Below are 26,913 nucleotides of genomic sequence, written 5' to 3'. Positions count from 1 at the left end.
GTTGGGAGCCAATTAACCTACCTGTATATTTTTGGATTGTGGGAGGAAACAGGAGTACCCGGAGAAAATACACACAAGCACGGGGAGAATATACAAACTCCACACAGTTAGGGCCATGGTGGGAATGGAACCCATGACCTCAGCGCTGTGAGGCAGTAATGCTGACCATTACACCGTCCGTACTGCCCCGTATATATAACACATGGTGAGGATAGAACCCATGACCTCAGCGCTGTGAGGCAGTAATGCTAACCATTACACCGTCCGTACTGTCCCGTATATATAACACATGGTGGGAATAGAACCCATGACCTCAGCGCTGTGAGGCAGTAATGCTAACCATTACACCGTCCGTACTGCCCTACGTTCCCTAGCATTCCCCTGCACATGTGCTTACTGAGTCAGGTGACCTCTTCCCCTCCTCCCCACTCCAGTCAGAAGTGTACATGCAACCAGAGTGACAGTGCATTCACACATTTCTCCGCCCTCATTTTCTGATTGTGCCCAGGATGAATTAACACCATATATGCGACACAAATGTGCGTATGTACAAGACTACATCAGCCCCAGAGGATCAAAATAAATATTTTTTGGGGGGACAAAAGGACCCTGTAATGATAAACGTTCATGGTAGCAGTGCTAATGTACGGAGAATAGGGTATCGGGTCAAATGGTTGGCACCAATGTTATCTGAACGTAGACACGGATCAAGCAGTCGACAGACACCAGAGGGACTGAAATGTAGGTGGTTAGGATTCGGCTCTACCGGCACAGTGAGGGTAACGCTGCTGGGGCTGTGAGAGGTCCCAATATGGAGGGAGAAATACTGAAAAGCTGAATCATTACTGGGAAGAGACCACTAGACCACCAGGGATGGTTAGCATTCAGATTTAGCGCCGGTGCTCACCAGACCACCCCCACTGGCAAGTGGCGCTACATCTGACTGGGACGCGAGAGGTCCCACATGGACACGGGTCCAGTTTCCCGTCGGTGGCGGTACGGGAACCTTGCCCGTCTCCGCTTCAGGGAGACGGGCAGGGTTAGGGGGGGAGCGGGGAGGTGGGGGAACGCGGCGTGGAGCCCCGTTGTAAAGGGACACACACACATGCATCCCCTTCCGGCGGCTGGCGTGTGGCGAATCCACCGCCAGTCCCTGCAAAGATGAGCGGCACTACATCTGTATGTTGAGTGACCATACCAACTGGAGGTGAAACATTTGCTCTTTAAGAATAATTTTTAAGGTGTCAGGTTGTGCAATAGCGGTGGTTCTACATACTCGGGGTGTAATATAATTCACACCCAACAGTGCGGCCGTAATGTGTTTACAATGTGTCATACACTATAATCAGCTCAGACTTAGACTTTTACATCGCAAAAATAATCCGCCTCGATCCCAGATTGTTGCCAGGTCGACAAAACGTCATATTACTGTATCATCTATAACCAATCATAATAAAGTAACAACAAAACAATTAGACGTTGTCAGAGCTTCTCTCAGTGGGTTCTGGCTGCATGGGAAGATCATGTGTGACATCACTCTGAGGATGACATCAGATGGGCGAAAAACAATGGTAATGAAATATAACAGAAAAGACGTAAATAGAACAGTGACACGAGTAAAAAGGTGAACAACAGTTATTCTACAATGTCTAGGTCGCCCCAAAAGGTCAACATATACTAGGTCAAAACCGCAAAAAGGTAAAGTAGGACATAGTTCAAGAAATGTAAAAAAAAAAAATCTCTAAAACCCAGATAGACCTTTTCAGTGTCGACCATAGCCTTTTTGACTTATCAGCCCCTGGATACCTGGTAATAACCATGGGGCACCCCCAAGAAAATATATTACACAAATGTGGTACAAATGAAGATCGAGAGGCGTGGATAAAGCGACCAGTCACATTTATTTAGGCACCTGCTGGCATAGATTCCCCATGCAACTTACAGGACCCTCAGGGGTTCACGCTGGAATTAGTATGAGTGCAGGGTTTGGGGATGGCCACCAGGACAGGCTTTCTGTCGTCAGATGCAGAACTCCTGGACCCGGCAGCAGAGGAGTCCTGACAGCCAGTCTGAGTAGGCTTATGCTGATGGCGGATGGTTAATTAAGGGTTGGGAATGGGACCCCGGCTCCTCCCCGAGTGTCAAAGGTATCCTGATGAAATCACTTGCCGTATTGATCACCGGGTGCCACAAGATTTTCCTGGAAAAAGTCTGGAATTTTTAGACCCATATTGAATCCAAGAGCTTTAAACGGGTCAGAAGGTGCAATTCACAACAGATTTAAGGCCCCCTCCCCATACACCACTAAGATTTGGTCCAATTCTGAAAGATTAGGACAATAAATCGGACCAAATTGCATGCGTTTCACATCCCATGCGACCCGAGATTGACCTCCTGCACATAGGATCTATTGGGTCAGACCCATCAATGGTGCTTTTTTAGCACCCACACTGTATTGGCTCCAATCCAATAAATCATAGGTGTGGCGCGGGATGGCAGCTGCAGAGGTCCGGCAATGGTGCGGGCGCATGATTGGCTGAGAAAGCACTTTTGAAAGTTTTTTTAAAATTCTCCTGCCCCCCCCCTTTTCATTCCAAATGATCATTAGAGATAAATAAATGACAGTCATACGTTGTTCGCTGGATAGAACACACCGACAGTTTGTCACCTCTGTAAATGTGAGTGTAGCCTCTGATGATTCATAAGGTTGGACATCTGCGTAAAACATTTCCCACATTCCGCACAGGAAAGGGGCTTGACGCCTTTGTGAATCCTCTGATGTATCGCCAGGTCCGACTTCTGCGTAAAACATTTCCCACAATCGGGGCAAGGAAATTGTTTCACCCCTGTGTGTATTCTCAGGTGCCTGACCAAATCAGACTTGAACCGGAACCACTTCCCACATTCAGAGCACTGGAAGGGCTTCTCGCCCGTGTGGATTTTCCGGTGCTTCGCCAAATGAGACTTATGCGAGAAGAGCTTCAGACATTCGGCGCACTGGAAGGGCTTATCGTTGGAGTGAAACCTCCGATGTTCCACCAGGACCGACTTCCTCGCAAAGAACTTTCCGCATTCCGAGCAGGGGTAAGGCTTCTCGCCGGTGTGAATCCGCTGATGTTTGATGAGAATGGATTTCTGCGTGAAGCATTTGCCGCAATCGGAACAGGCAAAGGGCTTCTCGCCATTGTGGATTCGCTCATGTTGGACGAGGACCGATTTCTGGGCAAAGCACCTGCCGCATTCGGAGCAGGCGAACGGTTTCTCACCGGTGTGGACTCTGTGGTGTCTATTGAGATCCGATTTGTGGGTGAAGCGCTTGTCACACTCCGAGCACAGAAAGGGCCTCTCGCCGGTGTGTGTTTTCCGGTGTTCCACAAGATGCGACTTCTGCGTAAAACATTTCCCGCACTCGTCGCAAGGAAACGGCTTCTCACCCTTATGAATTCGCCGATGCCGGATAAGAATTATGTTCTGGGTAAAAACTTTGCCACATTCGGGACACGGAAATGTTTTACCACCTCTAGGAGCTGCGCTATGGGTGACAATGTCCGATACCTCTGAAGACCCTTCAACCTGATCAAAATGATCCGGTGATAGTTGTAAGGTGGGGGGTTCCGGATTTACGTTTGAGTCTCCTATGTTTTCTCCTGGTGAATTTTGCGTGAGGACAGTATCTTCTGTTGTACAGTCCGGGGATAAGGCGAGATGCACCTCCGAGGAATTGACGCTGTTGTGTCCATCTGCTGGGAAAAACACAAGTGAACATGGTAACTACTCTGTAATAGGCAGATGCAAGTCCTGGGTAAATTTAGATATATCATTAGTAAAAATGGGTTTGGGGCCTGGGCCCTCCTGGATTGGTGTGGTCGGGCTCCTTTAGGGCACCATTATTGTAACAATTATTATCACACTTCTTAGTACCTAAACGTGTTTTCACTAAAGTAACACTTTTTAACATCCTAGTTCTAAATATGGCCGATATTTCTGGCAAACAACGTTGGGTCCACACATCGGCGACAACAGCCGCTGACAGTCACAGATCAGACGCGGATAGTAGAAAACGGACACAAATTCCACAATCCTTATACTTCTAGTGTTAGATCTTTAGGTGGTTGAGATGCGTTTGCCGGGAGGTCCCGTACTCTAGACTTGAAGCCTTAGGTATGTTAGGAACCCACCCGATGAGATCACCAGGCCGTGGTAGGTGGAATCATATTTTTGGCCCAAGAAGATAAGAACCTCAGTTTTACTCTATGTTAAATTGCACTGTGCATTATACATGTTCTGGTTCTAGTTCTTATCTTTTGGCTGCTGTAATGTTCTGCCAGGAATAATGCAGCGTTGTTCTAGTATAGCCACCACCCAGGCAGCAGGAACAGGAATAGACGCTGCAATGAGGCTTCTGAGGATCGCATGTGTCTGATCTTCCTAGGACTATTGGGTGGATGTAATGTGTTTGACGAGATGGAACCCAACTGTGCTGATACCTGTAGGGATTTCCTCCTCCTTACACAGCTGATCACCAGTCACATACGTCTCTTCTTCTTCAACTTCTACTTTAATATCAATCAGGTCTTCCTCCTGAGAAGTCCAGAAATCCCATGTTCAATACATTTAGATTAAGCCGAAGAATATAAACACATTCTGTACGACTATACTGCCACATTGGTAATGTGCAGGGCCCTCAATCCCACCTACCTGACCCTCCTGTGGGACACTGTGATTCTCCTCTGTGTGGTCCTGGGAATACAGAGGATGGGGACATCTCTCTGGGGTATTCCTGTTACTGGGCCCATCTGTAGGAGACACACAGTGACTGAGGACATTGTATATATGTGATTATCCTGGGAATACAGAGGACGGGGACATCTCTCTGGGGTATTCCTGTTACTGGGCCCATCTGTAGGAGACACGCAGTGACTGAGGACATTGTATATATGTGATTATCCTGGGAATACAGAGGACATCTCTCTGGGGTATTCCTGTTACTGGGCCCATCTGTAGGAGACACACAGTGACTGAGGACACCGTATATATGTGATTATCCTGGGAATACAGAGGACGGGGACATCTCTCTGGGGTATTCCTGTTACTGGGCCCATCTGTAGGAGACACGCAGTGACTGAGGACATTGTATATATATGTGATTATCCTGGGAATACAGAGGACGGGGACATCTCTCTGGGGTATTCCTGTTACTGGCCCCATCTGTAGGAGACACGCAGTGACTGAGTACATGGTATATATGTGATTATCCTGGAAATACAGAGGACGGGGACATCTCTCTGGGGTATTCCTGATACTGGGCCCATCTGTAGGAGACACACAGTGACTGAGGACATTGTATATATGTGATTATCCTGGGAATACAGAGGACAGGGACATCTCTCTGGGGTATTCCTGTTACTGGCCCCATCTGTAGGAGACACACAGTGACTGAGGACATGGTATATATGTGATTATCCTGGGAATACCGAGGACGGGGACATCTCTCTGGGGTATTCCTGTTACTGAACCCATCTGTAGGAGGCACGCAGTGACTAAGGGACTAATTTATGTTTGTACGCATTTGTCTAGCCACAATATTTGAGGTAAATCATCGCAACTGCAGGTGCCCCCCCATTTCTGCACTGAAATGGTCTCTTCCAGTCAATCACTCTGTAATGAAATCCTTACTGCCGGTGGCAATGCTGAGATACATTGGTGCATGTGCACTGTGATCACAGCAGATGCACGGTCTGCCGATAATCGCTCAGTTGTACAAACATCGGATCTGCAAGCACACGTGAATTAGGATCTCTCCTATACAATAAAAGTCTCTTCTTACCCAGCGATATTAAAATATTGGTATTCTCCATTAAGCCTTCATTCTTTATGCCCTTCTCTCCTTCTAAACATTCCCCCTCCTGTAAGGGGAGACAGACAGTGACATCTTCACACCTTATAGGAACCTGACACACACAATGATACAGTCATCACCCAGACACATCCCCCGGTGTTACTGTATAATGTCCCATTCCCAGCAGTCACCTCTCCGGTCACATCCCCGGTGTTACTGTATAAGGCCCCATTCCCAGCAGTCACCTCTCCGGTCACATCCCCCGGTGTTACTGTATAACGTCCCATTCCCAGCAGTCACCTCTCCGGTCACATCCCCTGGTGTTACTGTATAACGTCCCATTCCCAGCAGTCACCTCTGCAGTCAGCAGCTGAATGATTTTGTTGGCGAGTTCCAGGATCTTCTGGTCATTGTGCCTCTCATGTATCAGTGAGTGAGGTGGAGTCACCGGGATGGGGCACTGGGTCCTGCTCAGTCCTCCTGATACACAGGGTTGGTTGCTGGGTGTCAAACATTTCTCAGATGTCTTCTTCACAAATGTGTAAACCTGTGTATTTAGAGAGATATCAATATATATCACTATGTACTGTATATTATCAAAAATCTTCACCTCTCCAGTCAGGTCCCTGTGTCAATAATAGAGATAAGAGTGATGTCACTGTGACGCTCCCAGACCCCCTCACCTCCCCAGTCAGGTCCCTGTGTCAATAATAGAGCTAAGAGTGATGTCACTGTGACACTCCCAGACCACCTCACCTCCCCAGTCACGTCCCTTTGTTAGTAATAGAGATAAGAGTGATGTCACTGTGACGCTCCCAGACCCCCTCACCACCCCGGTCAGGTCCCTGTGTCAGTAATAGAGATAACAGTGATGTCACTGTGACGCTCCCAGACCCCCTCACCTCCCCTGTCAGGTCCCTGTGTTAGTGATAGAGATAAGTGATGTCACTGTGACGCTCCCAGACCCCCTCACCTCCCCGGTCAGGTCCCTGTGTCAGTAATAGAGATAAGAGTGATGTCACTGTGACGCTCCCAGACCCCCTAACCTCCCCTGTCAGGTCCCTGTGTCAGTGATAGAGATAAGAGTGATGTCACTGTGACACTCCCAGACTCCCTCAACTCCCCGGTCAGGTCCCTGTATTAGTAATAGAGATAACAGTGACGTCACTGTGACGCTCCCAGACCCCCTCACCTCCCTGGTCAGGTCCCTGTGTCAGTAATAGAGATAAAAGTGACGTCACTGTGACGCTCCCAGACTCCCTCACCTCCCCAGTCAGGTCCCTGTGTCAGTAATAGAGATAAGAATGATGTCACTGTGACGCTCCCAGACCCCCTCACCTCCCCGGTCAGGTCCCTCTGTCAGTAATAGAGATAAGAGTGACGTCACTGTGACGCTCCCAGACCCCCTCACCTCCCCAGTCAGGTCCCTGTGTCAGTAATAGAGATAAGAGTGATGTCAGTCACTGTGATGCTCCCAAACCCCCTTACCTCCCCAGTCAGGTCCCTGTGTCAGTAATAGAGATAAGAGTGATGTCACTGTGACACTCCCACACCCCCTCACCTCCCCAGTCAGGTCCCTGTGTCAGTGATAGAGATAAGAGTGATGTCGCTGTGACACTCCCACACCTCTCACCTCCCCGGTCAGGTCCCTGTGTCAGTGATAGAGATAAGAGTGACGTCACTGTGATGCTCCCAGACTCTCTCACCTCCCCGGTCAGGTCCCTGTATCAGTAAGAGAGATAAGAGTGACGTCACTGTGACGCTCCCAGACCTCCTCGCCTCCCCAGTCAGGTCCTTGTGTCAGTAATAGAGATAAGAGTGATGTCACTGTGACGCTCCCAGACCCCCTCACCTCCCCGGTCAGGTCCCTGTGTCAGTAATAGAGATAAGAGTGACGTCACTGTGACGCTCCCAGACCCCCTCACCTCCCCGGTCAGGTCCCTGTGTCAGTAATAGAGATAAGAGTGACGTCACTGTGATGCTCCCAGACTCTCTCACCTCCCCGGTCAGGTCCCTGTGTCAGTAAGAGAGATAAGAGTGATGTCACTGTGACACTCCCAGACCCCCTCACCTCCCCGGTCAGGTCCCTGTGTCAGTAATAGAGATAAGAGTGACGTCACTGTGACGCTCCCAGACCCCCTCACCTCCCCGGTCAGGTCCCTGTGTCAGTAATAGAGATAAGAGTGACGTCACTGTGACGCTCCCAGACCCCCTCACCTCCCCGGTCAGGTCCCTGTGTCAGTAATAGAGATAAGAGTGATGTCGCTGTGACGCTCCCAGACCCCCTCACCTCCCCAGTCAGGTCCCTGTGTCAGTAATAGAGATAAGAGTGATGTCACTGTGACGCTCCCAGACCTCCTCACCTCCCCAGTCAGGTCCCTGTGTTAGTAATAGAGATAAGAGTGATGTCACTGTGACGCTCCCAGACCCCCTCACCTCCCCAGTCAGGTCCCTGTGTCAGTAATAGAGATAATAGTGATGTCACTGGGACGCTCCCAGACCCCCTCACCTCCCCAGTCAGGTGCCTGTGTCAGTAATAGAGATAAGAGTGATGTCATTGTGACGCTCCCAGACCCCCTCACCTCCCCGGTCAGGTCCCTGTGTCAGTAATAGAGATAACAGTGATGTCACTGTGACGCTCCCAGACCCCCTCACCTCCCCGGTCAGGTCCCTGTGTCAGTAATAGAGATGACAGTGATGTCACTGTGACCTTACCTCCCCAGTCAGAAGATAGATGATCTCCAGGGTGAGGTTTAGTATCTTCTCACTTAGGTGACTCCTGGACGTGTCCATACTGTGTACTGCATACAGTGTTTGGTCCTAGGATGATGTAAATGTGTGGTGATGTCTGTAGGTACAAATAAAGCAGAATGTGTAACGAATCTCACATCCACGTCACTGAACAGCTTGTACTCCTAATGAGCACCCGTAGACGACCCCCTAGAAATAGTCTAACTAACCTGTAGCATTACAGCATTTGTGAACTACCTATTCCAGCATGCCCTGCCACAGTTTTTGCATTCCCTAATAACAAATTCCAAGGATTGTTCTAGACCTGGTGTTATGATGAGCAATACACGTAATTGTCCTCTAAGCCCATTATATAAGCAGCCTGCCCTAATACTATACAGACACTATGCTGAGCCCCCTCTGCAAGGGCTGCGGTACCATGCCGGTACTTAGGATGCCGTCGGTCCATATTGCGGCGCTGCTGGAATGCAGCAGAATGATGACAATGTGTATCCTGAATGGACCTAACTAGATGTATATGCTAAAAGCAGTATATAGTGATTGCCAGTGATGATATAAGATACGGTAGTATACAATAACCAGTATATAACGCTAAGGGGGAAATTTACTAATACATACGAATATGGCCGGTGCCAGATACCAATTCTCTGGAAAATACAATTCAGAAGTAGTTTACTAATCTGCCGTATTTACGGATTCGTATTTCCTCAAATACGAGTCGGTAGCCTGCATGGACAGTCAGATCCGTACAGGCTGCAGTGTTTAAAAAACAGTGCGGCCCCCCCCCCCCCCCCCCCCCCACCCCACGGGCCGTAACCAGCCCCGGGCTCATAGAGCCAGTCCTGGTTTCAAAAATTCACGGAGCAAAAGAAGTTGGGGATCCTTGGAATTTTTAAAACCAGCCCCAGACTGGTTCCCAAAAAAACGGGGGACAAATTGAATAGGGGTCCCCGATATTTTGAGTACCAGCACCAGGCACAACCAGCCAGCAGGGTAATGGCACAGCCGGGGGACACTTATTATATAAGGTCCCGCGACCGAACCATTAACCCCCTGATCCTGGGGGAGTGGGAACCCCCCCCCTCCCCCCCCCCCAAAAAAAAGAGATTCTCCCCCTCCAGAATTAAACCTGACCGGGCTAAAGCCCAGGGCTGTCCCCGGTGCTCCAGGGCAGTGGGCAACAGGCTGATTCCAGTGTAAAAAAACGAAAACTATTGTACAATGTTGTGGAACTACAAGTCCCAGCAAGCCTGCACCACATGCAGGGACTTGGAGAACCACAAGTCCAAGCATGGGGGCATTAATGGGCCCGCTGGTACTTCTAGTTCTACCACAATGCAAATAGTTAAATAAAACACAGACACACATGCAAAGCCCATACATGCTGATACTTACCTACCTTGGCACCAAGAATCGGTCCCCTTGTCCACTACAAAATCTAATGGGTACCTGCGGAAAGAAATTATACTTACGAGCTCCTCTGGCGTGGATCGGTCCTCTTCATTCCAAGTAGGGATCCCCAGACAGGTGAAGAAAAAAACACGCCAATATCCGAGCCATCGCACTATGAGAAGTGGAGAATGTAATGTTTACATTCCACACTCCGCCCCCGAAATGCGTGATTGGCTGCTCAGGAGCAGCCACCTGTTCTGGAATGCCTACTTGGAACAAAGAGGAACGATCCACGCCAGGGCAGCTGGTGAGTATAATTTCCTTACACAGGTACCCAAATGGATTATGTACTGGACAAGGGGACCGATTCTTCGTGTCAAGGTAGGTAAGTATCAGTATGTATATGTATGGGCTTTGTATGAAATAAAGATAGTGTCTGTGGGTTTTATTTAACTATTTTCATTGTAGAACTACAAGTACCAGTGTGACGATTAATACCCCGCATGCTGGGACTTGTGGTTCTCCAAGTCCCTACATGCAGTGTAGCCTTGCTCGGACTTGTAGTTCGGACTTGCGTGGCCTAATTTGGGGGCGTGGCCTATACTTGCGGCTCTTCCGCGAGGCCACGTCCCCTTTTTGCCGCTATGGGGGCATGACCCAGAGGCTCTGTGAGCCATGCCCCCAGCCCCCTGGCTGCGGGAATAGACGCTGTGTGCATGCGCACAGCGTTTATTCCCTGCTGCTTAGCAGCTGACAGGGGGGACTCCCAACAGCCCCCCCACACCGCGGGACACTGCCGCCCGCGGGTGGGACAGCGGGACAGGCCCTGACAATCGGGACTGTCCCGATAAAATCGGGACTGTTGGGAGGTATGTTACACTGGATATAGTGACTGTGCCTGTATATTACGCGCTGTATATAGTGACTGAGCCTGTGTATTACACTGTATATAGTGACTGCGCCTGTATATTACACCATGTATATAGTGACTGTGTCTGTATATTACACCATGTATATAGTGACTGTGCCTGTATATTACGCACTGTATATACTGACTGCGCCTGTGTATTACGCACTGTATATACTGACTGTGCCTGTGTATTAAACTGTATATAGTGACTGTGCCTGTATATTACACCATGTATATAGTGACTTTGCCTGTGTATTACATTGTATATAGTGACTGTGCCTGTATATTACACTGTATATAGTGACTGCGCCTGTATATTACACTGTATATAGTGACTGCGCCTGTATATTACACTGTATATAGTGACTGCGCCTGTATATTACACTGTATATAGTGACTGCGCCTGTATATTACACTGTATATAGTGACCGCGCCTGTATATTACACCCTGTATATAGTGACCGCGCCTGTATATTACACCCTGTATATAGTGACCGCGCCTGTATATTACGCACTGTATATAGTGACTGAGCCTGTGTATTACACTATATATAGTGACTGCGCCTGTATATTACACCATGTATATAGTGACTGTGTCTGTATATTACACCATGTATATAGTGACTGTGCCTGTATATTACACTGTATATAGTGACTGTGCCTGTATATTACGCACTGTATATACTGACTGCGCCTGTGTATTACACTGTATATAGTGACTGTGCCTGTATATTACACCATGTATATAGTGACTGTGCCTGTGTATTACATTGTATATAGTGACTGTGCCTGTGTATTACACTGTATATAGTGAATGTGCCTGTATATTACACCCTGTATATAGTGACTGCGCCTGTATATTACACCCTGTATATAGTGACTGCGCCTGTATATTACACCATGTATATAGTGACTGTGCCTGTGTATTACATTGTATATAGTGACTGTGCCTGTATATTACACTGTATATAGTGACTGCGCCTGTATATTACACTGTATATAGTGACTGCGCCTGTATATTACACTGTATATAGTGACTGCGCCTGTATATTACACTGTATATAGTGACTGTGCCTGTATATTACACTGTATATAGTGACTGTGCCTGTATATTACACTGTATATAGTGACTCAGGGTTGCCGACTTTCAAAAAATCCTCTCCGGGAGAAGCCCGGAGAGGAATCTTGCATTACGCGATTTGGGGGCGGGGCTTAACTGTGACGTCATTAAGCCCCGCCCCCATTACAACAAATAGACAAAATTACTGTTGTCCGTGGAGGGGGCGGGGCTAAAACGTCACGATTGTGCCGTTTTAGCTCCGCCCCCTCCCCTGAGACCCGCGGATTGCGGCATATAAATGCCGCGATCGGGGGGCTCAGTGGGGGTCCCCCTGATTCCGGGAGGGTTGCCCACCCTTCCGGGGGCCGGGAGGAAGGACCCGATTTTCGGGAGACTCCCGCAAATTCCGGGAGGGTCGGCAACCCTGTAGTGACTGTGCCTGTATATTACGCACTGTATATACTGACTGCGCCTGTGTATTACACCCTGTATATAGTGACTGCGCCTGTATATTACACCATGTATATAGTGACTGTGCCTGTATATTACACTGTATATAGTGACTGCGCCTGTGTATTACACGCTGCATATAGGGAGTGTATATAATGAGCACTGGTACCTGGCTCTGTGTCTGGCTGTCACTGGTGAAGGAGCTGGCTGATGACGTCACGGGGCCTCGGGCGTGCAGTGCATTGTGGATGTTGTAGTCTCCTGATGTCAGGGGGTGAGGAGGAGGAGGCGAGGCAGTGCTGTGTCAGGCAGTATGGCCCTCCCCGTAGTTGCTATCGCTCTCACCCCCCGCACATATATCTCCCAACATGACCCTCTCCAGGAGGGACACAATGCTCTGTTTCTGGACTTCCCTCACACATTCAGCACAATTAGCACATATACTGTATATATATATATATTGGTGTGCGGAGACACTGCGGGGTCACTGCTGCTGTTACTGTCCTGGCTCACATTCGTTTTTGTTTCAGTTTTGGATCCCATCATCCCTTTAACATCGATTTAAATAATCGATAAAGTGATAAATATAAATAAAAGTTGATAAAAAAATAGCTAAAATCATGTAATGTGGCCCTTCTGACCTGCAAATCAAAATCCCAGTACATTTTATTAAATCTGTGTCGAGCCGGGACTCCAACGCGGAACCCTAACGCACGGGGACTCAATGCAGAACCCTGACGCAGGGGACTCCGCTCGGAACCCTAACGCACGGGGACCCCAAACGACGTCATCTTCAGCCCGCTCAGGGATAACCTTTATATTATTTTTTTAGTAGCAATATTTTCATTGAGCTTCAATTAAACTGCTCTGTGACAGAGGGCAGTATTCAATGAGAATACTGACGACGTGCAGCAAATCCTGTTTAGGATTCGCTGCACATTCGCCTCGGCGGCTCCAGTATTCAACGAGTCAGGGGCTTGCTGTCCCTGACCGGCGGATTTGAGCTCCTGCGGCGGACGCCGCAGGGAGCCTGAGGACGGTGGCAGGCAGGGAGATGGAAGTCTCCCTGCCTGCCCCAGAACGTTTGTGGGGGGGAGGTGGGCTCCCCGGGTGCCAGGCAGCACAGGCTGCCCCCCGGGGGTGCCAGCAGGGGACCGGGTATATTCACTACACCCGATCATGCATATGTAATGATCGGGTGAAGTGAATATATGAATATCTAATAAGCGGCTCGGCTCCGGCCCCCTGCTGGCTGGTCTGTGTAAAAAAAAAATCTATATTTTTTTTTAAATTAAATATATATTCATGTGCTTACAGCACATGAATAAAAATAGCATGCCCCTCCTCAGAATAAAATTCCTGATTTTTTGACACCAATTGTAAAAAACAAAACACTTTATTTTAAAAGTTCACATTCCACTTCACCATAAAAAGATAGCGATTGCTACTCGGTGAATCATGACGAAAAAAAACTTGAAATGTATTCGCCATCTGGTCATTGAATAGGGTGATTCACCGTTTTAGTCAGAAATTCGCCTTACAGCACAAAATCGCCATAAAAACATGGCGAATCAGCCTCATTGAATACCGCCCATTGTCTCTGCGTTACCCATAGCAACTAATGGTTCCAATGTCGCTACCCTGTCAATGTGGAAAGTTCCTCCATCCAAATGTTAGTCTTTGTGCGTATTTTACAATAAGGGGGTAGACACTGCGCTTGAAATATATGAGAGCAGCTCATTAAAAAATGGAACAATGTAATACAGATATGAGCGCTAATAAAGAAAATAGATAAAAGAAAGAAAAGATTGAGAAAAGCACCTGTGGAAATAATAGGGTTAATAAAATGTATACAGCTCTTTTCAGGCTAATATAGCGAAGTCCGTAGGGCTGCACTTTCCCTACCTCTAACACAGACTGCCGGGGTGAGCCGAGGGAGAAGATTGTCAGGAGCCGCTTGCAGAAATAAGCCGCTTGTCTTCTGCGCTGTCCGGGACTGTATGGTGACGTCACCCGGCAAACAGCGATCGTTTCTCCGGCTTCTGCGCTTGATGGATTGGGGTAGTGGAGCGTGCAGGAGAGCGTGCCCACGGAGAACAGCCTCATTCAACGCGTTTCATGCTATGCAGCACTTTTTCAAGAAAAGAAAAAGTGCTGCATAGCATGAAACGCGTTGAATGAGGCTGTTCTCCGTGGGCACGCTCTCCTGCACGCTCCACTACCCCAATCCATCAAGCGCAGAAGCCGGAGAAACGATCGCTGTTTGCCGGGTGACGTCACCATACAGTCCCGGACAGCGCAGAAGACAAGCGGCTTATTTCTGCAAGCGGCTCCTGACAATCTTCTCCCTCGGTTCACCCCGGCAGTCTGTGTTAGAGGTAGGGAAAGTGCAGCCCTACGGACTTCGCTATATTAGCCTGAAAAGAGCTGTATACATTTTATTAACCCTATTATTTCCACAGGTGCTTTTCTCAATCTTTTCTTTCTTTTATCTATTTTCTTTATTTGTGCGTATTTTATCCAACTGTATTCCTTTGATAAATGTGAGAGCGTTATACACATCCTAAGCTGTATATTACCTACATGTATCTAATACAGGGTGTCCGTATAATGCTGACATCTCATTACTGTATCTACTGTAGTACCCCAATATAGGATATAGTCACTGATGTACGGGGAATTACCAGTTACAGGATGGCCATTGACTATTGATGTTCCCAAAACAGCGATGGTTGGGACCTAGTGTTCGATGTTTTGGCCATCAACAGTGGATGGTCAAATAGTTTTCAGCCATCGATGGACAGCATCCAATGGCGTTTTTTTATTTAATGCCATGTCTGTCCCTGTGTCCCATCTCTCCCTGCCTGCTGCTGCTGCGTCACTCCCCCCCCCCCCCCGACTGCTAATCAGCGCAGCGCCTGGCAGCGAGACTATGGTATGGACGCGTGCGCTTTACATACTGCTGCCGAATCCATAAAACTACACGCACCACCGCTGCCCACGCCCCCTCCAAGTCTCTAGCTCCTCCGTCCGTCCCTCCTCACCGGCACATTGGTGAAATTGAATGCACACCGGTGATCACACAGCACCAGCAGCCAGACGCCGGGAGGTGCACGCAAGTGCAGAAGAAACTTTAACTATATCACTCAAAGGTTCTTCTGCGCTTCTGCGATCGGGATCCATCGATGGTAGATGATAGAATACTTTATCACCATCGATGGTTTCTGCTCCAAATGCCATCTATGGCAACCATTGATGGGATGGCCATCGACACATCCCCCTAGTTACTGTTCCGTCTGGAGCACGATCATCAACAGAATCTGTTTTATTATTAACATTATCTACCCTGGAGACCTTTTCATCTTCCAATTAACCTAACGAGCTGGACATCCCGTTGTGGCCTCAGTGACAGAGACCTGGCGGTGCAAAGCACGGAGATGGACACTTAGGTGACCCAGTATATGCCGGGTCAGTTAAAGTATTATAGATAGACCAAATTTATATAAATAATAATAATGATATACACACACACTAGCTCTTTGTCAAGGTGCAGTTTTTCTGCACCTTGACTATAGAAGTGCTATAATGAACAACGTTTCGGGGCTCTTGTCCCCTTCGTCACAGCCCCGAAACGTTGTTCATTAAAGCACTTCTATACTTTTCAACGTGACTTCCTTTAGTCTCCGAGTGCCGCCCACCGCACAGATTGTATATCCAACAGGCTGCTCCAGCCTTACCTGAGGGCACCGGAGCAAGCCAGCCCAGGGGGCCGCAGCCATCAACAGCATATGATTTTGCACTGTACCACTTGCACTGAGACCTGATGAAAAGACCAATATGGGTCTTGAAACGTTGTCTTAACCTGGTGTAATTAATTTTTTACTTGTACAAATATAACACCGAATTTAAAGCCCGACGAGTGCCGCCTCTTCTTTCTGACAGAACACCCGGTTGGGTACTGGAAGAAAAATCTGCGTTTATATATATATATACATATATATATATATATAGACATTGTAGGGGCTCTGCACACACTAAATTAACTGATAATAAATAGTGGAGATTTGGTTCATGAATTGATCAATGCATTTAAGCCTGCAGCCCCCTTCACGGGACCCCACTTTTCTGCAGGTCCTAACACTATCGCTGAAAATGGCTACAATACACATAGCTAGCACATCAATGTTTGATTCCAGGCATGCTATCTGGTCTGAAGCTCACAGCAGACTGTGCTTTTATAGGTGAGCAGCTACCAACACACCTGTCACTAATCATCTAGGGAAATGGCTAACATAAGCTATGGAATCCTAGTTAAACAGGGTGCATGAGAGAATGTGACCACAATAAGACTAATTTAAAAAAACGAATCTAATAAACAATATATACACTTAACATCGGCACTCACCTTTCCTAGTTTTGGGGTGCCCTATGGCTTGTGACCACATTGTTTAAACAGACATTGGAGGGGCTCTGCACACACTAAATTAACTGATAATAAATAGTGGAGATTTGGTTCATGAATTGATCAATGCACTTAAGCCTGCAGCCCCCTTCACGGGACCCCACTTTTCTGCAGGTCCTAACACTATCGCTGAAAATGGCTACAATACACATAGCTATCACATCAATGTTTGATTCCAGGCATGCTATCTGGTCTGAGGCTCACAGTAGACTGTGCTTTTATAGGTGAGCAGCTACCAACACACCTGTCACTAATCATCTAGGGAAATGGTTAACATAAGCTATGGAATCTTAGTTAAACATGGTGCATGAGAGAATGTGACCACAATAAGACTAATTTAAAAAACGAATCTAATAAACAATATATACACTTAACATCGGCACTCACCTTTCCTAGTTTTGGGGTGCCCTATGGCTTGTGACCACATTGTTTAAACAGACATTGTAGGGGCTCTGCACACACTAAATTAACTGATAATAAATAGTGGAGATTTGGTTCATGAATTGATCAATGCATTTAAGTCTGCAGCCCCCTTCACGGGACCCCGTATATATATATATACACACACACACACACACACACACACATAACAGCAGTGTAGACCCCTGGGCATAGCAATATATTGGGGCCCATACCTTTCCTCCAGCAGTAGGTCTGGAGGGGGGGGACCCCTTCATTGGGGGGGTCCCCACTCCCCCAGGGCCCCTGGCCAGGCTGACCGGTCAGGGGGTTAATGTTTTGGCCGGGGGGACTTGCATAAAAAGTCTCCCCCGGCTGTGACATTACCCTGCTGGCTGGTTGTGCCTGGGACTGGTTCTTGAAATACGGGGGACCCCTAGTCATTTTGTCCCCCGTATTTTGGGAACCAGCCCCGGACCTGGAGCCTGGGGCTGGTTGTTAAAATTCGGGGAACCCCTATTTATCTGGTTCCCTGATTTTTAATTACCGGCTCCAGGCTCCGTCAGCCTGGTGCTGGTTTCGCCGATTTTTTTTTTTATTATTTCATTTTTCTATTTTTTACACTGAAACCTGCACGGATCTGACTGATCCGTGCAGGCTAAAACGCAAATAGAACAGGAAAATGGTGTTCTATTTTCCTGTCGTATTTGCGTGGGTGTTTCACACCACTAAGCAGCCGTATTATCAGTACGGCTGCTTAGTAAATCAGGAACCACCATTCTTTTGAATGGTGATTTCTGTCGTATCCTATCGATGGTGTAGGACATTCGTATTTGTAAATACAAATACGAATGTTCCATCTTTAGGACTACGAATTGTTGTATTTTTGGGATTGTAAATCCCGAAAATACAAATTCGTAAAAAAAAGGTGTATTTCTCCCTACGAATACACCTTTTTTCTACGAATCCATTTTGGTAAATGTCCCCCATAATATCCTGTCACTTATCCCCAGCATATCATATCCTTATCCCCAGGTTTTAGGAGACGTATCTGGAGGACGTTAAGGACAGCAGTGAATATAGGGTGACCACCTCATCCCTTTAATTCCGGACAAATATTAATTACACAGGTTCTGTGGCTGGCTGACTTCAAGACTCCAGTTCAACTGTTTTTTTTTTTTGTAATCAGCCACAGAACCTGTGTAATTAATATGTGTCCGGAATTAAAGGGATGAAGTGGTAACCCTAAGTGAATATGATGTGTCTGTGTCCTGGGTTTGTGAGAGAAGGAACAGCAATTTTCGTATTTGTATTCTTAGTAAATTGGACATGTACAGTATAATGATATACAGCATTAGTCAGGATATTTGGGGCACACATTTTGTTTGGATCACTGAAGTGGATGGTTTTAGGTTGCTGGCCATTGCAGAATTCTAAAATAGAATGTTGGCAGCAGCAGAATTCTAAAATAGAATGTTGGTAGCAGCAGAATTCTAAAATAGAATGTGAGGGCAGGGGGGCCCCGCGGACAGGGTGCCCAGAGCTGCTGTCCTCATTCTGCTGCAGCCTCTTGACAAGAGAGGTCACACATTTTAAAAACTCAAAGCAGAAAAACGGCGGGATTGTCCATCTCCAGCTGGTGCCCCGGACAAATCATACAGTGTGCCATGGAAGGAAGGTGATCCAGGGCTTCCACCTCCAACTGAGACCAGAGACATTCTCTGGTCAGCCGCCACGCAGATACTTTTTGAACCCTTGCTTTATTCACATATATACGGCTTTGGTGACACGGGGCCGGCACTCTGCAGAGAGAGCTTATACTCCACCTACCATCAGTGGCTCTAAAGGTGCCCATACAGTCAGACGATTTCGTACGATTGCAACAAATCGAGACGTGAAATCTGCCCAAATCGTCTCGGTTTGATGACCCCTCAGCTCCGATGCGCGGCCCCATGCACTTAGAGGTTTCTCTCAAAAAAAATTTAATATAAGATAAGAAACGCATACACTGAGAAGTGGCCACATTGGCCAAACAGCCACAATCGCAGTGAAGCACAAAAAGACAATGAAAATAAAAACAATAAGTAAAATCACTCACTCTCTGCCAACATGTTCCGACAGCCCTTCCCGTCGTTATCAAGGCTAGAGAGCAAATGAGCAGAGGGTGATATATATATATATACCTACCTGTACGGAGAAAGCACTTCTGGGGTGGGTTTTCTCCGGTACTAAATTCCCGTTTATAGTCCTACATGAAATGTACATACAGTAGTTCCAATTAATATCTATAAGGACATTTGTTGGTATACTTATCTCCGACCAATAATAAGTACAATGTCCCCCGAGGTAAGAGGGTATATACATAAATATCTGTGGAACGCATATTTCATTCCGGGGCTGGGAACGCAAACCCCGGAAATTGACTGAATGCTGAACGTGTAGCCGGATGTGGTAATGCGTCCGTCACCCAAGAGAGTGCAGTACGCATCTGAGGGCACTGGACATCTTGTATTTTTTGTTGGTATACCACCATTTCTGAGTGCACATAAGGGTGAACCTTTAAGGAAACCTTTATCCACCTGTTCACGTTCACATACTGTGAGTTCGGTACGAGTTCCAGAAGAATCCCCTATATATTTTTTGATTCATATGTATAGTGTTATGTACAAAATGATTTCCCCTTTTTCCACATATACCCCCATCGTGAGAAAAATCACCTACTACATCACATTGAAGGTTCGATTCCAGACAAGTCACGCGCCAGCATCTCCGCCTGTTTGTGTTTCTGTGATACTCACCGATGCAAATTGGCAACGGTGAGCGATGGTGATGGCCTGCACATATGCATACTCGCTTGTGCGCCTGTGCAGGCCATCTGTGCCAGCGGACGGGGGGACTTGCATAGTTGCCAGCCTGTTAGCAGCAGAGCTGTGTGGGTGTGGGGCAGCGGACGTGGGCCATGCCCAGTGTTATAGATGGATGAAGCAGTGATAAGGGAGAAGTGATGATGTGACTGGTACTTTATCACCGGCCAATCAGCTCCTGACTGTTACAGGCTGGGTTTAAAAAGACAGTCCGGAGCTGATTGGCCGGTGATAAAGTACCAGTCACATCATCACTTCTCCCTTATCACTGCTTCTTACATCTACCCTCAGACAACAGCCCTGGACTCCTGTAGCCCCGCCCCTCACCTACCGTAGCCCACCCCTCACCTACCGTAGCCCCACCCCTCACCTACCGTAGCCCCGCCCCTCAGCCGCGGTAGCTCCGCCCCTTTTCCGTTTTCCCCTTCTATGATGTCACAGAGGGTGTAGGAGGCGCGTCACAATGCCTGTGCTGCTGCTGCCTGCCAGATAGTGTGACAGGAGCAGCAGCAACTGCCAGTAACAGCAGGACAGCAGCAGAGGATGCTGAGCGGGTGACTCCGGTCCCTGCTGGGAGAGATCCATGTCAGATTCCTCAAGCAGCAGCACTGCGGAGAGTAGCCCATAGACTTCCATGAGGTAAGGCCAGCTACAGGAACAGCCCCCTCCTAAAGCATACCTCCCAACACTGCCAATCTTCCAATCGGGACCTGCTGCGCCGAAGGGGCAGGGCTAATGGGAGAGTGGGTGGGGTCTTGGGTGAAGGGGGCATGGTCTAGGGCCACGCCCCCATTTTTCGTCATTTTCAGGCGCACCCTCACTGCCCTCCCTCCTCCCTGCACTGAAGAGATCCCCGGCACCGGGCACAAGCAGGGGCTTACACATCACCGGGTCCCCTGGCATCACATATAATCATCTCCACCCTGGTTAGCCCAGGCCTGAAGTTCCCCAGAAAATGAGGACACTCCCAGAAAAGGAGTCACCCCTCCTGAGGATCCACCATGCCTGGGCTGAACACCCAGTACTATGCCCGCATCCCCATTGGCGGTGGATGTGGTTCATAGTCTACAACATAGAATTACTACTGTTGTTCAGTGGAACTACAGGTCCCAGCATGCCTGCCCTGGCATGCTGGCATTTCAATAACCACAAGTGCCAGCATGCCCAGAAATGAAGGCGCTCTTATATTACACCACACACAATGATTGTGTTAACCCGTTATTAAACACACGGTTGCGCTGATCCCCTTCTGCATGTAGATAACGGGGACATGGCCTAGCACGAGCGACATGATTTAGAGGACACACCCCAATGGCACACGTGGGAGGTGTGATACTATAATGTATGCATTCCCAGTATGACAGTACCCATGTGGGTAGGACGCTCTCAGCCAATCAGTGCACGGTATCTGTGACAGCATCTGCTGGTTGGCTGACACAGGGAACCATTTGGGAACAGCGAGTCTGTTACCAGGATCCCGGCCTACTACATGCCCAGGAGCAGTGCACGTGTCAGCAGGGATTGTTATATTTAATAAAGGGATAAAACAATTGGTGTTATTACTACAATATTATGTTCACAGTGGGACAGCAGGCGCCAGAAAGGGCATGTGGTGAGCATTGTGTATAAGGGGCACTAGTGTGGGCATGATGTGTATAAGCAGCACGTTTACTGTGGGAATTGTTTATAAGGGGCACTACTGTTGGCATTGTGTATAAGGGGCACTATGATGGTGGTAATTGTGTATAAGGCGCTCTGCTGTTGGCATTGTATATAAGGATCACTACAGTGTGGCACAACGTGTATAAGGGGTACCACTGCATAGTGTTAGGGTCACTACTGAGTGATGTAACGTCAATAAGGGGCACTGGTTCTGGCTACACCTAATAGTGGGGTGGGGGCTTATGTGGTGGGGAAATGAGTACCGCCACCACTTTAAGTCCTGGGGGTGTGCCATCTTTCCAAAGGCCAGGCCTAAGATGACCAGACTGAGGCTGGTTTACATTATAGAATTGGGAATATAATTATTTTTGAAAATATCTTTCTTCAGGGCCCTGAATCTGCCACCAACGGCCTGCAGACGTACACTCGTATTTGACTGTGCGGCCTATTGTAAATGGAACAATACAACTGATATCGCAGAAGACACAAACGGACCAGTATCACCTTGTGGGCAGAACAAACAGAGCAGGGCTACGATGAGACGGACCCAGGACAGCGCAGAGCTATGGTGACACGTACCCAATACAGCGCAGAGCTACGGTGATACGGACCCAGGACAGCGCAGAGCTACGGAGAGATGTACCCAATACAGCGCAGAGCTACGGTGATACGGACCCAGGACAGCACAGAGCTACGGAGAGATGTACCCAGTACAGCGTAGAGCTACGGTGATACGGACCCAGGACAGCGCAGAGCTAAGGTGATACGGACCCAGGACAGCGCAGAGCTACGGTGAGACGGACCCAGGACAGCGCAGAGCTACGGTGACACGTACCCAGGACAGCGCAGAGCTACGGTGACACGTACCCAGGACAGCGCAGAGCTACGGTGACACGTACCCAGGATAGCGCAGACCTACGGAGAGACGGACCCAGGACAGCGCAGACCTACGGTGAGACGGACCTAGGACAGCACAGACCTACGGTGAGACGGACCTAGGACAGCACAGACCTACGGTGAGACGGACCTAGGACAGCACAGACCTACGGTGAGACGGACCCAGGACAGCGCAGAGCTACAGGGAGACGGACCCAGGACAGCGCAGAGCTATGGTGAGACGTACCCAGGACAGCGCAGAGCTACGGTGACACGTACCCAGGACAGCGCAGACCTACGGAGAGACGGACCCAGGACAGCGCAGAGCTATGGAGAGACGGACGCAGGACAGCGCAGACCTACGGTGAGACGGACCCAGGACAGCGCAGACCTACGGTGAGACGGACCTAGGACAGCGCAGAGCTACGGTGAGACGGACCCAGGACAGCGCAGAGCTACGGTGACACGTACCCAGTACAGCGCAGAGCTATAGTGAGACGGACCCAGAACAGCGCAGAGCTATGGAGAGACGGACCCAGGACATCACAGAGCTACGGAGATACAGACCCAGGACAGCGCAGACCAACAGTGAGACGGACCCAGGACAGCGCAGAGTTACAGGGAGACGGACCCTGGACAGCGCAGAGTTACAGGGAGACGGACCCAGAACAGCGCAGACCTAAGGAGAGACGGACCCAGGACATCACAGAGCTACGGAGATACAGACCCAGGACAGCGCAGACCAACGGTGAGACGGACCCAGGACAGCGCAGACCAACGGTGAGACGGACCCAGGACAGTGCAGACCAACGGTGAGACGGATCCAGGACAGCGCAGGTACCCAGGACAGCGCAGACCTACGGAGAGACGGACCCAGGACAGCGCAGACCTACGGTGAGATGGACCTAGGACAGCACAGACCTACGGTGAGACGGACCCAGGACAGCGCAGATCTACGGTGAGACGGAACCTGGACAGCGTAGACCTAAGGTGAGATGGACCCAGGACAGCGCAAAACTATGGTGAGATGGACCCAGGACAGCGCAGACCTTTTGTAAGACGGACCCAGGACAGCGCAGACCTACGGTGAGATGGACCCAGGACAGCGCAGTGCTACGGTGAGACCGGCCCAGGACAGCGCAGACCTACGGTGAGAAGGACCCAGGACAGCACAGACCTAAGGTGAAACGGACCCAGGACAGCGCAGACCTAAGGTGAGACGGACCCAGGACAGCTCAGACCTAAGGTGAGACGGACCCAGGACAGCTCAGACCTAAGGTGAGACGGACCCAGGACAGCGCAGACCTAAGGTGAGACGGACCCAGGACATTGCAGACCTAAGGTGAGACGGACCCAGGACAGCGCAGACCTAAGGTGAGATGGACCCAGGACAGCGCAGAGCTAAGGTGAGACGGACCCAGGACAGTGCAGACCTAAGGTGAGACGGGCCCAGGACAGCGCAGACCTACGGTGAGACTGACCCAGGACAGCGCAGGCCTAAGGTGAGACGGACCCAGGACAGCGCAGAGCTACGGTGAGATGGACCCAGGACAGCGCAGACCTAAGGTGAGATGGACCCAGGACAGCGCAAAACTATGGTGAGATGGACCCAGGACAGCGCAGACCTTTGGTGAGACGGACCCAGGACCGCGTAGACCTACGGTGAGACGGACCCAGGACAGCGCAGAGCTACGGTGAGACCGGCCCAGGACAGCGCAGATCTACGGTGAGAAGGACCCAGGACAGCGCAGACCTAAGGTGAAACGGACCCCGGACAGCGCAGACCTAAGGTGAGACGGACCCAGGACAGCGCAGACCTAAGGTGAGACGGACCCAGTACAGCGCAGACCTAATGTGAGATGGACCCAGGACAGCGCAGAGCTATGGAGAGAAGGACGCAGGACAGTGCAGACCTAAAGTGAGATGGACCCAGGACAGCGCAGACCTACGGTGAGACGGACCCAGGACAGCGCAGACCTAAGGTGAGACGGACCCAGGACAGCGCAGACCTAAGGTGAGATGGACCCAGGACAGCGCAGACCTAAGGTGAGATGGACCCAGGACAGCGCAAACCTACGGTGAGACGGACCCAGGACACCGCAGGCCTAAGGTGAGATGGACCCAGGACAGTGCAGACCTAAGGTGAGATGGACCCAGGACAGCGCAGAGCTATGGTGAGAAGGACGCAGGACAGTGCAGACCTAAAGTGAGATGGACCCAGGACAGCGCAGACCTACGGTGAGACGGACCCAGGACAGCGCAGACCTAAGGTGAGATGGACCCAGGACAGCGCAAACCTACGGTGAGATGGACCCAGGACACCGCAGACCGAAGGTGAGATGGACCCAGGACACTGCAAAACTATGGTGAGAGGGACCCAGGACAGCGCAGACCTAAGGTGAGATGGACCCAGGACAGCGCAGAGCTATGGAGAGATGGACGCAGGACAGCGCAGACCTAAGGTGAGACGGACTCAGGACAGCGCAGACCTAAGGTGAGATGGACCCAGGACAGCGCTGACCTATGGTGAGACGGACCCAAGACAGCGCAGACCTAATGTGAGATGGAACAAGGACAGCGCAGACCTAAGGTGAGATGGACCCAGGACAGCGCAAAACTATGGTGAGATGGACCCAGGATAAGACGGACCCAGGACAGCGTAGACCTACGGTGAGACGGACCCAGGACAGCGCAGAGCTACGGTGAGACCGGCCCAGGACAGCGCAGACCTACGGTGAGAAGGACCCAGGACAGCGCAGACCTAAGGTGAAACGGGCCCAGGACAGCGCAAACCTAAGGTGAGACGGACCCAGGACAGCGCAGACCTAAGGTGAGACGGACCCAGGACAGCGCAGACCTAAGGTGAGATGGACCCAAGACAGCGCAGACCTAAGGTGAGATGGACCCAGGACAGCGCAGAGCTACGGTGAGATGGACCCAGGACAGCGCAGACCTAAGGTGAGATGGACCCAGGACAGCACAGACCTAAGGTGAGATGGACCCAGGACAGCGCAGACCTTTGGTGAGACGGACCCAGGACAGCGCAGACCTTTGGTGAGACGGACCCAGGACAGCGTAGACCTACGGTGAGACGGACCCAGGACAGCGCAGAGCTACGGTGAGACCGGCCCAGGACAGCGTAGACCTACGGTGAGAAGGACCCAGGACAGCGCAGACCGACGGTGAGACGGACCCAGGACAGCGCAGAGCTACGGTGAGACCGGCCCAGGACAGCGTAGACCTATGGTGAGAAGGACCCAGGACAGCGCAGACCTAAGGTGAGACGGACCCAGGACAGCGCAGACCTAAGGTGAGACGGACCCAGGACAGTGCAGACCTAAGGTGAGACGGACCCAGGACAGTGCAGACCTAAGGTGAGACGGACCCAGGACAGCGCAGACCTACGGTGAGACGGACCCAGGACAGCGCAGACCTAAGGTGAGACGGACCCAGGACAGCGCAGAGCTACGGTGAGATGGACCCAGGACAGTGCAGACCTACGGTGAGACGGACCCAGGACAGTGCAGACCTACGGTGAGACGGACCCAGGACAGTGCAGACCTAAGGTGAGATGGACCCAGGACAGCGCAGACCTAAGGTGAGATGGACCCAGGACAGCGCAGACCTAAGGTGAGACGGACCCAGGACAGCGCAGACCGAAGGTGAGATGGACCCAGGACACTGCAAAACTATGGTGAGAGGGACCCAGGACAGCGCAGACCTAAGGTGAGATGGACCCAGGACAGCGCAGAGCTATGGAGAGATGGACGCAGGACAGCGCAGACCTAAGGTGAGACGGACTCAGGACAGCGCAGACCTAAGGTGAGATGGACCCAGGACAGCGCTGACCTATGGTGAGATGGACCCAAGACAGCGCAGACCTAATGTGAGATGGACCCAGGACAGCGCAGACCTAAGGTGAGATGGACCCAGGACAGCGCAAAACTATGGTGAGATGGACCCAGGATAAGACGGACCCAGGACAGCGTAGACCTACGGTGAGACGGACCCAGGACAGCGCAGAGCTACGGTGAGACCGGCCCAGGACAGCGCAGACCTACGGTGAGAAGGACCCAGGACAGCGCAGACCTAAGGTGAAACGGGCCCAGGACAGCGCAAACCTAAGGTGAGACGGACCCAGGACAGCGCAGACCTAAGGTGAGACGGACCCAGGACAGCGCAGACCTAAGGTGAGATGGACCCAGGACAGCGCAGACCTAAGGTGAGATGGACCCAGGACAGCGCAGA

The 26,913-nt window shown here is 50.1% G+C and overlaps 2 protein-coding genes across 2 annotated transcripts in view; both read right to left on the bottom strand.

Annotated features, from left to right (window-relative positions):
- Nucleotides 1–26,913, bottom strand: part of LOC146009905 (zinc finger MYM-type protein 1-like) — a 298,717-nt gene that overhangs the window by 137,419 nt on the left and 134,385 nt on the right. The window lies entirely within an intron of this gene.
- Nucleotides 1,883–12,711, bottom strand: LOC146009953 (uncharacterized). The gene is made up of 7 exons (XM_083150630.1): nt 12,572–12,711; nt 8,555–8,687; nt 6,195–6,386; nt 5,828–5,906; nt 4,699–4,796; nt 4,488–4,581; nt 1,883–3,743 (listed from the first exon to the last, which is right to left on the bottom strand). The coding sequence occupies exons 2-7, from the start codon at nt 8,630–8,632 to the stop codon at nt 2,665–2,667; spliced, it is 1,620 nt and encodes a 539-aa protein (XP_083006756.1). The 5' UTR covers nt 8,633–8,687; nt 12,572–12,711; the 3' UTR covers nt 1,883–2,664.

Source organism: Crinia signifera, chromosome 6, assembly GCF_055691185.1.
Source record: "Crinia signifera chromosome 6, ASM5569118v1, whole genome shotgun sequence".
NCBI lineage: Eukaryota > Metazoa > Chordata > Amphibia > Anura > Myobatrachidae > Crinia > Crinia signifera.
The sequence above is the reverse complement of the archived record's forward strand: the minus strand, read 5'-3'. Positions and strand labels throughout refer to the sequence as shown.